Genomic DNA, 13607 nt, shown 5'->3' with positions numbered 1-13607 from the left:
GCAGGTGAGGCTTAGAAGCTAAAATGTCTCAAAAAAGCAAAGCCATGCACTTCAAAGAGGGAACCTGAGAAGTTTCCAGCTACTCACCTCTCCTGAAGTAGGTTGCACAGCCTTCAGCAAGTCTGAGACAGCACCGGCCAATGTTCGAGCAGCTTTCAGGAGGTCTTCTCCACTTCCAATTTCATCATCCATGAGCGCAGCAAGCAGCTTCACACCTTTAGACATCTCGGTGAGGTTGGAAGAGATGGTTGTAATTGCACATCCCACGGCAGTGTAATCAGTATCAACTGGGTCCCCTGTAGAGCAAATTTGTTTTCATGATTAGATTGTTTTAGTGATTAAAAGCAAAAAAAAGAGACAACTACCTCAAGTTACACTCTGGAAGGCAGAAGAGACATTTCAAGATAGCCAAGCAATATCCGCTAAATAATGCCATTGTCCCTTTCAAATAAATAGACTTCTATAATTTTTCTATGACTACATTTCTTCTTCTACAAGAATTGGTGTTCTAATAGAATTTTTGTTCACTGAATGCAGCGTGCTGAAAAGCCCACATTTTTGGCTATCTTTCAACATTGAAAGAAACCTAGGTAATACAGCATTGACCTCTTCAAGCCACACACAGCTCCTTCAACTTGTACTTTGCTGAAAAAACCACACTGTCAATAAATACATAACCTCTCTCTCTGACAACTGCTAGATCAATACTGTTTTTCTGTAGTAACCTTGCAAACACTCTGTACTTTAATTTGTTAAATAAGCAAGCTACATTTTATCTTCATAAATGGTCCCAACATCAGTGTAAGAGATAACATTGAAGATGCAAAAATTGTGTTGGGAGGGACAGTAACCTTGTTCTGAAATGCACTTAGCTATCGGGTATTTTGACAAAGTTTTTTCTCCAGGTACCTCATACTACGTCCCTATGTTACATGAATTAGGCTGATAAATAACTGGGAGACACCAAGAAAATCCTTCCCTTTGAAATTTACCTGCTGTAAGGTTAACAACAGATGCAGTTCCTGCAGTGATAGCATCAACCTGAGAGTGTATTTCATGTTTTGATTCATCAACCTTGTTCTGAACCCAAACTCTTGATGCCTGAAGAGCAATAACGAAAACAAGAATTAAGGATAGCAGCTGAGGTTCTGTAAGAGTATGCAGTGAGTATCTGTAAGAGCAGATACTATGTAAGTCTCTCCTTCTTTCATGAACTTTTAAAAGTGAAACAGAGGGCAACAATTAAGTCATTTAAGTGAACTATGAATGTAAGCATTTTCTTTTGCTGAATCATTCACTAGAGAACTGCCATCACATATCAACACCTGCACTTTTAAGGTAAATGCCATAAATAATGCATTCATGAAGGTTAAACATTCTTGACTAACAGTCATACCTGGTTCCCCCCCCAAGCAATAGTCTCTTGATCTGTCCTCCTGCCCTAACCTGGATCAAGAACAACAGAATCATACTTAGTTCATATTTTTTCAAGTGTCCAGGATGCAGTCATTCCCACCATAAATACTGCCCACAGTTTGCATTTAATTATACACACACAGAGAGGAAATAGATAGCATTCCAGATACGGTTTGTAAAGAAGTCTGCTACATCTATTCTCAGAGGACTGCTAAGAGTGAGGTGGAATACTACACATGAATTCCTTAAACAAAGTGCAATTTTATCCTATCCTACAAGCTTTAGCGATACCTCTTTACATCTAGGGAGAATGACAAAACCGATCTGTAAATACCCCAAAGCATTTCTTTGAGGGATTAGAAAAACTCACCATGTCCTGCCCTAGTGGCGGTAGGTTATCAACTTCACTGAGGTCAGCTTGTGCCTGTTGAACAGCGTGCATGCTGGTATTAATAGTCCCCATCAAGGCTTGCTGAGCTGAGGTCTGAAAGGTAGAACAAGGAACTGACTGTCTGCTACGTTTCAAATGGCACTTCAAGCAGATGTTACACATGCACAAAGAGACAGAGAGCGACAACAATCCAACTAGCACACCAGGCCACTTCAGACAGCTACCTTTTCCCTGGTGCAATGGAGAAAACAAAGCGCTCTAACACCCCTCTCACACAGTCTGGATTCTGCCTAAGCCATTTCATAATCCTCTGTATTGCACACATTTATAATATCCTGAACTTTCTCAGATCGTGCAATGCCCAGCAGACACACAGAAAACCACCAAGCTGTCTTAATGACTTGCATTCTAGAAACATGAAAACTGAATTTACTTCTAGAACATCATTGCTTATTTCCTGGAATAGCCTCCCAGTGTCTACAACTCCAAAACTAAACCGCAGCCCCTAGGAAGGGCCCATGCTGGAGCTGGGGAAAAGTGTGAGGAGGAAGGAGAAGCACAGAGGAGCTATGATAAACTGACCATTGGGGAGCACAAAGCAGAACAGTCAGAAATGAAGTTGAGTCTAGGTAAAAAAAGGGGTGATGGGAAAGTGTTCTATTTTTTGTGTTTCTCACTATCCAACGCTATTTCAATTGACAAAAAAAAATAATTTAATTTCCTCAAGTTGAGACTCTGTGGCCCATCAAGGTAATTAGCGATCTCCCTATCTTTACACATAGTTTTTGATAGCCTTTTAATTTAAATGACAAAATTCAGCATCAGCTTTAAGCCTGCTAAAAAAAAATTTAAATTGGTAGGCTAGTGATAAGGTCAACGTAAGCCTTTTCCTTAAAACTGCTGTATTTGTGAGTCTTGAAGCCTTTTTTTCTAACCCCTGAACACTGGTTTAACTACTCAGAAGTGAGGAAAAGACTGGAAGAGCTGGCTTTAGAGAAAATGAGGAAAATAAGTCAAAATGTGACACTCTAAGGACGCTTAAAACTTATGTTCAGCAGGACAGCCAGGAAGTAACACTCAACATCCTCCTTCTTCTCTCAGTAATATGTACAACATGCAGTTTCTGACTACTTGCAGCACAGACAAGTTTCAAATGCAAAAAAGAAGTTTCAAACATAAAACAAAGAGGGTCCTCACAAGTGGGGGCATATGTCCTCGGTGCATCTGGCCAATCATGACTTGTTGCTGGGGAGATGGCATGATGCCAACGTTGAAAGTCTCTGGGCCACTGGACCCTGAACGCATAACAGCTGGTAGTGCCACAGAGCCGTGCTCCACCTTCCCTGTTCGGTTGAACTGCTGCTGCAAGATGGTAGGTCTAAAAAAAGTAAAAAAATCCAATACAGAGAGAATTAATTAGCACCTACAAATCAAGTCCTGCTAGACAATCTTCCTTTAGGATTTTAACTTGTATTTCGTGACATTTGGAGAAGCTTTAATGTTTTTCTTTCTAAGCTTTTTCTAACATACTAGAAAAAAATCTGAAGCTTTTGGTAGATCAAATACTAATAGCACTAATGAGCATGCATCAGGGAAAGAAGGCAATGTGCATTTGTTGTACAATAGCTTTACTCCTTTAAGATACATGACAGAACTGGAACAAGGTTTATGGCATATCATCTGCTTTGTTTCAGTTGTATTATAGGCTGATCAGTAGAAAGGAGAGACATGAACTCTGTGGAGACCCCTTTTGCGAACAATCCCTAGATTAGGGATAAAACCTAACATTCTTTCTTCCCTCTTTATATACACATACACACACAGTACTTGGTATTAATCTGGCGGCGTGTCAGATTTTGGGCTGGGATGCAGGATACTTTCAAGAATAATTAAAGTTACTGTCATCCATGGTCATGAACCACCGTGCCAGATATACTACTCATATTTAAGTAAGGTTCAATCTTTAACATCTAGAACTGTTGACAGAAATTCTGGCTTTAACAACAACAGTCTGCTAGGGAAAAAAAAAGATATTGCAATTGTGGAAATCTTGTATTCATCTAGTACATGCTTTGAGTTTCTCTGCACAGCACTGTGCTAACAGTATATTCTGGAAATGATTTGGAAAGGGCAACGTAAAAAGAAAGCACATCTGAACATGTGTGATCCATCAAAAGTTGAAACTTCACATAAGGTCACATTAAATACCTAACGAGTCTTCCTCTTATAAACCATATGTTTAACAATAAATCAAACAGACTTTTCACATACACTGCTGACACCACCATTGTCAGAGTTCCAAAAGGAGACTTGAATGGCTCATTCCACCTTAGAATGTCAGGAACCTATTTCTATTCCTTCACTGCAAGGAAAGGTCTGATATTTCTTTTCAAGAGTACAGCCAGCTCTGCAGTTCTGCTTTTAGCCCTGTTCAGTTACTCTCCCATCAGAGCCAAAGCCTGACCTCCTGGTACCAGAACCTTACCTCTACCCATACTACCAGTCAGATTGATTTGTCTCAAGTGGTTTGGTGACGTCCACCAGCTCTGTTCACCAAAGTGTACAATTACACTGACAGGCATAAAATTTACTGCAAGCCATGGATCTAGCAGACACAAGCAACTAAAACCTTGTAAATCCTAAGTGTTTGCATGAAGATCAAAAATCTACCAACATTTTCGGCTCTGCATCATTATTCCACGCCGCCCTCAGCATTTTACTGAATTCCAGTCTGAATTCCTTTGTTCAATGGTCAAGATACCACAAACATACCGCTGTTGGTTGCCTTAACCAATGATTTTGTAACAAAGACCAGCAACTCAATACTCAAATGAAGCTAGGAGCCTGCTGAATTCCCCAGGGAACTTCCTTGCGTTGAAGTAGCCTGTAGAAAATAATTCTGTAACAGTAATAAACGCACTATTTCATTTAAAAAAACTGCCTCAGCTAAAAGGTGTCACTCTTACATAAAAAAAAATAAATTTCTTCCTGTTGTATACACTTACTTCTTAGGTGAAACAGATTCTTCCAACATGGTTGATTCCTCATCACCTTCAAGCCCAAATCTATCTTTACTTTGTTTCTGGAAGGAAAAAGAAAAAAAGTTCAATGTGTATCGTTCTTTGCTTTCTCTCCACCATTTCCTTGTCATTTATCAGAAGCCTGGTCACATCAACTCTATTAGAATCTTGTTCAGTGTGGGGTATTATGCTTTTTGGCAGTGTGTGACAACAAAATCTCCACCTCGGAAGAGATGCCCTTCTAAGCCCCAGCAGATTAAGTGCATAAAGGAAAAAAGCCTGTTGGTGCCTTTTTGAACAAAGGTATAAAGAAAGTGCTGAGATACTGTCTCTTACCACAGGAAAAAAATTCCTGAGGACTGAATGATATGCAACAAAAGCACATCCCAGCAGAGACAGGACATGTACCATCCTTTTTCCCACTCTCTTTGAAATCAGGGATATCAGACTGACTAAGGTAACCAGAACTCAGCTGCAAGTCATATTTCGCATCCTGAAATGTTACTATGTGGTGCTACCGACCGCTAGAAAATACATATCCTTAGGAAAGACGATATATTTAAAATTGTATCAAGTTATTTTATCATAGTTACTTCAAAATTCTGGACAGTCCACATATCTGACTTTAAGGGAATTTTTTATACTGGTATAATGAAGGTGAAGATACACAAGGGGAGTAAGTCTAAACCACTAGAAACAACAGGAAACAATCACACCTTCAGGGTTCCCTGTCAACTGACTAATGACCTATCACTAAATTGTAGGACAAGAGGGGTTGGGGAGTGTTGCACCAGAAACACTTTAGCAGAAAAAATGCACCACCAATCTGCACCAGAACAAGTAAGCTGGAATAGACCAAAACACTCCAAGAATAACATTATGCAACTGAAAGTGATAACCCATACTTTGAAGCATGCATCACAGACATAACTTGGGCTCGACAACTGGAAACTGCATGATTCTCACTCGCATCATGAAACATCATGGGCATTTATTATTTAACCTGTTCCTAATTCATTTGTTTTAAAGCTAGCTGTGTCAGCAGGTTGTAGAGAAGAAATCAAAGGACTGGAAAGGAGTGGAAATATGCACATTTGTATTCTATCAAGACAGAAAGGCTGCTTTCATTTGGCATTAGACAGCAAAGCTACTTTTGAAGCTTAAGAGCTAGAATCAAGTTTTAAACCATCTATAGAAACCTGCAGTTTAACATTTATTAAATCTGAGACTGACAGCCTCAAAGAAAAAGGCATGTACTGCGATGAATTCTGGCAATCCTCCTCAACCTCTGATTTCATAACACTTGATGTTATATCCTACACTGTTCACATGAAAAAGGCAATGCATTCTCCTGAGCTACTTAGCTTTCTGTTATTCCTTTACTATTAAAATCTACTACAGCAAATAATGATGTAGTTTGGTTGAAGCTTAATAAGGTAAAAAATTGCCAAGGAGCAACCAGTGCTATTTGTAACACTTCACTTTTCTATACTGCATGCTTAGAGAATGACCATTCAGCTCCACATTTGTTGGCAAAAGTGGTTGTTTTCTCTGTTACGCTCATTTACCTGTGAATATTTTGAATGCCAGAGATGCATACGAGCTCTTCTCTCTCCTGCCAGGTGCACTCCATAAAACCAAGTTTCAAGACAGTCTGGCCTCTTCATAAACACTGATTTTATCCCTCCCTCTGCACAACTGAGATGTAATTCTTAGCTTTACCGAACAGAGTAGTTTTAAAGTAACATAACAATTTTTTTTCGGTTTACTCAGCATTGCTTCATCACACACAAGAGCTGCTGGACAACTATTGTCTAGTCCTTATTATAGTTTTAAATGCAGCTTCCCCTGGATCACTTCTTACAACTTCATTCACCACTTTGCTCCATAGCTTAACATCCACAGACGAAGCTTTGGACTCTTTTCTGGATATACACTCATAGTCAGTTGTTTCTTGTCCAGACAGAACAGCAAACCCCTAGCACGCTGTACTGAGCCTTGACCTACACCACCGCTATAGTTAACAGCCTTAATGTTTTCCAGAAGTGCTGACTTGAGGTAAAGGGAAAGTGCTTATATTACTGAAAGGTAAAAAATAAATAACTTCAAAATGTCAACACTGACTTCATGAGAGAAACAGCAGCTTGCACACATTTGAGCTTTTGCACTCCTATATAGCAATTTTCACTGCATTATTGCTACATGTCATCTTAATACTATACCTTCTTTAGGATTATATCAATGTAGCCTGCAATTAATTGAGAAATCTGTTCTCCTTCAGTGGTCTGTACTGAGTAATAGCTTTCCTGATATTCACCAAAATCCTGAAGGAAAACAGGAAAAATTAAAAAAATTCAATGCAAATGTAAAGTAAATAAATGAAGAAACAGTACCAAACATGAGTGAGAGAATTAAAATGTTAAAAAATGTTTGTACAGAAATTTTATTATACCCAACAGTAAATAAAACTGCTCCAAGATTCTATATGGGGAGTGTGGGAGGAAAGGGGAAAGATGCTTTTTATTGCAGCTTCATCACAGATGTTTCATAAATTCAAATGCCAGGGGACCAAAGGATACTTAAGTCTGACTTTATCTGACTTAGTCATACCTTTATCTGAAGGATAGAGAAGGGTGTTTAGAATTATATTCTAAAGCATTATCACCCACGCAACTGGAAAATAGATGCACATGATTAAAGCGAAAACAATTTTCTAGCCACTGCCCTCTTGCTCTATCACTTTAAACAATCTTATCATATCCAAAATATTAACTGAATAATTAACAAAACGTCACATTCATATAAGTTCTTTAAATCCACAATTATCAAATGTATTGATGAACCATCTAGCTTTGTTTACGTTCATATCTTGCAACTCACTAAGTGCATTATGAAAGGCAATCACAATAGGCAGGTGAGAAAAATGATCTTTTAACTGTTTTAGTGGTTTGGCACAGATTTCAACCGCATTTTCTGAAAAGATTTAAATGGTATTTCTGTGGAACTAGAAATCAAAATACAGAGTGATCCTAAACATCGATAGGAGCCAGTTTATTAATTTAGGACTCGGTGACTCTATTTAATGCTAGAAAACTACAGACTGAACAAGTTACATTAAAGAAACTGTTCTGAGTATAAGTCCATCTTCCTTTCTCACTGCCACAGAGACTCTTTTCCTCTGAACAGATACAAAAAGATTACCAGAGTGAAGCTTTTAGGTGAGGCTGCCCAGCGTTTCACAGTTGTCAGTGGCCATTCCTGCAACACCTCCTTGGTCTTCTCATCCACACGCATCACAGAGTCTTTGGTGACACCCAGCAAACGAGGAACCAGCTTGTTTTTGCCTTTCATTTTTTCCTATAACACGGTGTGAAAGATTTTTTTTTTCATTCAAATGGAGCTTGCCATAGGAGAAAGGAAAAGCATGGTGGTATATATTGACCACGGGAAGTAATTGGCACACAGAATGCAATTTAGAACTCCAGGCTCAGTCTGTCTGGTCATAAACAGCGATTTTCAAGTAATGCATTAAGAAGCTCTGATCTTTACTGGATCTTTACTACGCAGTTCAGAGGACACTCCCTTTTCCCTCCTCCAGGCAACAGAGCCTTTTAGGGATTGAGAAAACAAATCTTTAGAAGTTACATTAAAAAAAAACCATGATGGCAATCCAGAAATCTAGACACAAGACCTCCTCTGTAAAACCATATTAGAGAAGCTCAACGGGAAATCGGCATCAGGAGGACTGAGAAGTCAGGTTGCCCTCAGCATCTCCTTGTAAAACTTCAGGAGAAGACAGTACTTTGTTGGTAATAAACAGAAAAAAGAAGAAATGTCAATTTAAATAAATTAAATAATGACAGGTTCAACTTTCTTTATGGAAGCAGTATGATAACAATCTAAACTGAAATGATAATTCTGTCCCACACAGTAATTTACAATTTTTTTCCAAATGCTGCTTTCAGAAAAAAGGCTGCAAGAACATCTTTGACCTTTGCTTAGTGCAGAATCTGAGGTAATATATAACCAACCACACAACGTGGTCACAGCAAGATCTACAGTACCTTCACAAGAAAAAATGATACTCCATAGGTCCGCAGGGAACGGGCTAACTTCACATACTTCACTTTGGCTTCTATTTCAGTCATCTCACCACAGTTTTTGTGCTCCTGTAATGAGAGTTCAGTATCACTTAGGCAGAAACAATGCTTTCTGGAAACAGAGAAAGAAAGAATAGAGCTTTTATCTGTTTAAAGATGCTCGGGTAATAGTCATTACAATTAGAACATCTGAAAAAATGCTGGCTAGAAATGTTAGCAAGACTGTATTCCATGATTCCTCACACTGGAGAAAATAAATAAGCTATGCAAATGGAACTCCTTTTTGACCATCATTCTATATGTGCATATAAGTACATTTAAACCACTTCTGAAACAGTTTATAATTCTGAGTATTAGTGCTATTTCTCACCATTAAGTTTCATACAAGTAATACCTCTTTATTTGGCTTTTTAAAATTAAAAAATTTAGAAGTCTCAGCACCCACTTTTCCATGAACAGACTATTTATTCTTGCTTTGTGCCCAAAACGTCTGATTCATGACAGCCCCATGCCTTGTAATTGTGCATTTCTGATTTCTTGCAAGTGTTTCCAACGGGCTTTTTTTTTTGCCAGTTGCACCATTATCCACATTTTTTCTATAATGTTAAAAGAATTCTATAGTGAGGAAGAAACAATGATTTCTCTAAATAGTTCATCCTGAAATACTCATCAAGGTGTGTCTTGTAACTCAATTCTATTTATTATTTAGATAATTTCATCACTAGTAAGTAATGACAACCACCAATATTACCTATTGAAACTTCATCTCAGCATCTGCACTCCTACTCTAGATCATTCTGCTCAAAATCCTATCCCAATGTCCTGCAATTTAAACACCATTTTGTGGGATTCCCTCTCACACTCCACCTTCCCCTCACACTCATCTGAATGGCTGGTCGCCACCTCCTTCATGCTGACTGATGGCAGCAGGGGGAGCACCAAGAACACTTTCCTACTCCTACACTTTCCAGCTCGTTACCATCTTGACAGTGTTCCACGGAGGAGCCCTGCGAGGAACAACTGCAACTTCAAAATCCCTTTTGCATCCAAGGACATAGACTGATCATACCTGTCGAGTTCAGCACAGAGAACACAGTCAGGATCCCTAAAGAGCACGGAACCCAGAAGCAGTGATTGCAGATGGAATATTTGGTGAAAATCACCTGCCAAACTCAAAAATTTCGTAACTTGGGGAAACAACTAATTTTTTTTTCCAAAGGGCAGCTTGCTTATTTTACCTTGCTACTATATCTTTGCCCAGCATCAGTGCCTTTACTGATCAACTTTTCCATGTACTGAGGTACACAGTGACTGAAATTACTCAGAGATCATATTTGACATGGGCAAAAATAATATGCTATGAAAAGCATGATAGTGATACTCTGAAATGAATGAATCTTCTTCAGCTTAAAATGCCACATCACTGCTACCCACTCAAGGTGTACAGAAAAGCATTAGACATCCTCATCCAAAAGAAGTACCACAGACTCCAAGCAGAACTGATTTAATGAGCCACACATATCCTAGACTGGGAGCACAACAAACACAAGAAAGCATGTTACCTGCCCCTGCTCTTCAACTTGCCTCCCAAGCTTAGATCACAGATCACTGGTATGTCCTTCCAGAAGCTGCACCACTTCAGAGCAGCTCAGAATTTTTCAACTTACATTGTACTGCCAAATTTCTATTTTAGGAGGCACAGATATTCAGTGCGCCTACAGCACTCTAACTCTGAGACCATTTCCAGCAGTACCAGTATATAATATACCCAACTGCTTCAGTCTTTTACTCCTGTGTGATTTCCAGACACATCACTGAACTCAAGAATTAGCTAGCACAACTCCCTATTACTTGAAGCTCTCACTTGAATAACGAAGGCATGAAAATAAAACTGTTTTTCCTTAATGTGCTTCTATTTCAGTACAAATACACATCCTTACATTGCAATGCAACTGAGAAAAAAGTCTTAGGAATATTGAATATTCACTCTCTCCCCTTCAACAAAGTACACTGAATAATCATCAGTGAAGAAAAAAGGATCAGGACAATAAATCTGCTGAAGAAAGAAAAGAAAAGCTGTCAGATTCTTCACACTTGATTTTCTGATAGTTACGTAATTCAAATACATACTGAGTATACACCTGTGAAAGCTCATACTTTTTCTTATAAACAAAGTGAAACTATAGCACGTTTTCCAGCCTCACAATTACCTGAAATATTCTCTTTTCAGCCCCTCTTTGTTTGGTGTATTCTTTAGGCAGGAATTCTTTTAGGCTAGAAAAAAAACAAACCACAATTCCATAGTTAATAAGGTCTTCTTGAGGATGCTTTCCATTCTCCTGTATTGGCACTAAGTCTCCCAAGCTTCCTAAAATAGCTATACAACAAAACAAAACTCTTGCTAAGTAGGGGGAGAGCAAAAGGATACCTTGCATAACTAAAAAAACAACAACCCTCTTTAGTCACATTCCTATGTGATACCTCTTCATGTTTTGAAAAGTCATCAAAAGTAAATAATAGCTAGGACACTTTGCCTTCTTAAACTATATGATGTCTCTCAGCAGCTCAGAGGGGTTTCCACTGAAATCCAAACACACTCATTGTAATCCCGGGGAAGAAGGGGATATCAAAGCTCGAGCCAGCTCTGTGTCTGAGTTCAGACACTATTACTTTCCAGTAGCACTTTGATTTACTGACGTGTGGGACCAAAGTTCTTCCTCTGTGTCTTCCAAGAAATGTTAAAACATTAATATTTTACTGAATAACTGCAACACCATGTAAGTGGACACTTAATACCAGTCATTATCTCAAAAACAAAGTCATAAATAACCAGCCCTAATTTTTGTAGTGTTCAGATACTAAGGGTCTCGGAACACAAACTGAACAAGTCCAGCCTCCAGGGTGGAGCTGAGTCAGAAAGAATCTTTAAACTCTGAAAAAACTTGTGTTTTTATACAAAATTTCATAGGCTCAATCACACATTATTACGATGGACAATGAAGTCTTCTAAAAACAACCCATAGCAAGCAGTGTTTATGTAACTTCATTTACCGTGAGTTTGCTCCTACAGTTATTAAAAAAAATATACATGAGTGCCAACAAATTGTTTGGTTTTCCTTTGCATAAAGGTATATCCACTGGTCTCAAAAGAGACAGTTTAAGACAGTGAAATAGGCTAGATAAAAGAACTGAGCTTACTGGCTGCCAAGCATGCTCAGAAATAAAAAGCAAAGGCGGGCAGTTTTAGCTGCTCCCTTCCTATCTGCACATGAATAGTACAAGTCCTTTACCACCTATTCTCTCACGAAGTTTAAACACAGGATACCTCTCTAGGTGCAACGCAAAACTTGAGCTGTATGAGCATGAAGATTTGCAATTTGATAGTTTAAGAGCTTTCACAATTTATTTTGGCCTGAGCTTCAAAGAAATTCCAACAACCAATACTGAAGTGTTAACAAGATGCAGGCAACGATCTTCACCTGTGCCAAGGATAATTTATCCGTGACAGAAAAGGATGCAAAAGATCTCTCTATATAAACATACTGTAGGCACGGCAAACTAAAATAAACTGCTATGAAATACTAAAACTATTGTGTTACATGCTGTTTTCAGTATGAGCTGACAGATCCTCATTAAGGGAAACTATAGCATGTTCATATTTCAGCAGTGAGTTAATGAGCATCTCTCAAATGTATTTCACATATTGAGCTATAGCGTTGAGTTTATATAAAATACAACAACTTTCACCCTTGAAAAGAATCAATGTTCGTCCACCAAAGAGTAGGGAATAGTTTGACGAAACTTTAAAAAAATCTCAATCTTTTTTAATTAAAAAAACCTCTAAAATGTGTCTCTGAAAGGATGAGAGAAACATTTTCAGAAAAAAACAACAACCCAGCATTTATCTATACTATTTATATATACTGTTCATAGTAAGTCAGGAGCACTTGCATTGTTTAGACTCATAAAATGAGAGAAGGAGGTTTCACAAAAAGGCTGTCATGACTGCTATGTACAGCCAAATGTAATGAAGACTAAATCATAAGCATGTACGCTTGAAATTAGTAGGCAAACACAATGGACTTAGGGTTGTGGAGCAGGCTCCTCTACAGAGGGCAAAAAGACAAGACAGAAACTAAATATGCACCCAGTGTTTTGTGCATCCCATTAAGGTATCCACAAGCCTCGTATGTAGGCAAGGCTTGATGGACTGTGCAGTAAATAGCTCTCTTTTAGCTTCCTATATTCCCTTCCTCAGACTCTAGCCCTTGGTTAATTCTACTACAGGCAAACCAATCATAAAATCAAAATCGGTAGAAAAATGAGACATCTAAATCTCAATTAAACTAAAATTGCCCTGCTGAGAGCAGCAAAGTAAGTATCACAATAAAGGTTAAAGGATGGGTGACTTGTAAACAGGACTCCTGTCTGAAACAAAGAGCACAACTCTAGATCTCCATTCATACAATGCCATGAGAGGGTGACTGAACAACTGATAAATGCCACCAAAAGGATTGGAAAATGCATCCTCTATACACAGCAATGTAATCTTTATTCAAATAACAAAGCATCTTTCCATTAGTGTACTTTCCTGACAAATTGAACATCTGTGATATATACTGATGTATGCTTAATTCACACATGGCATTACTAAAAGCAAGCGGAATTGGACTGCTAAAG

General features: G+C 38.4%; 1 protein-coding gene across 2 annotated transcripts in view; it reads right to left on the bottom strand.

Moving 5' to 3' along the window:
* TLN2 (talin 2) overlaps window positions 1-13607 on the bottom strand; it is a 94198-nt gene that overhangs the window by 63635 nt on the left and 16956 nt on the right. For both annotated transcript variants that reach the window (XR_011338314.1, XM_069867073.1), the window contains exons 8-16: window positions 11138-11201; window positions 8892-8996; window positions 8029-8184; window positions 7050-7151; window positions 4813-4889; window positions 3005-3185; window positions 1787-1900; window positions 993-1101; window positions 88-296 (exon numbers count right to left, since the gene is read on the bottom strand). Coding sequence is in view for 1 of the 2 variants with exons in the window: in XM_069867073.1 (XP_069723174.1) it covers window positions 88-296; window positions 993-1101; window positions 1787-1900; window positions 3005-3185; window positions 4813-4889; window positions 7050-7151; window positions 8029-8184; window positions 8892-8996; window positions 11138-11201 (1117 nt within the window). In the remaining variant the exon portion in view is untranslated. The remainder of the gene's footprint in view (window positions 1-87; window positions 297-992; window positions 1102-1786; window positions 1901-3004; window positions 3186-4812; window positions 4890-7049; window positions 7152-8028; window positions 8185-8891; window positions 8997-11137; window positions 11202-13607) is intronic.

Source organism: Phaenicophaeus curvirostris, chromosome 12 (genome assembly GCF_032191515.1).
Source record: "Phaenicophaeus curvirostris isolate KB17595 chromosome 12, BPBGC_Pcur_1.0, whole genome shotgun sequence".
Classification (NCBI taxonomy): domain Eukaryota; kingdom Metazoa; phylum Chordata; class Aves; order Cuculiformes; family Cuculidae; genus Phaenicophaeus; species Phaenicophaeus curvirostris.
Note: the sequence above shows the minus strand (reverse complement) of the source record. Positions and strands in the feature narration are given on the sequence as shown.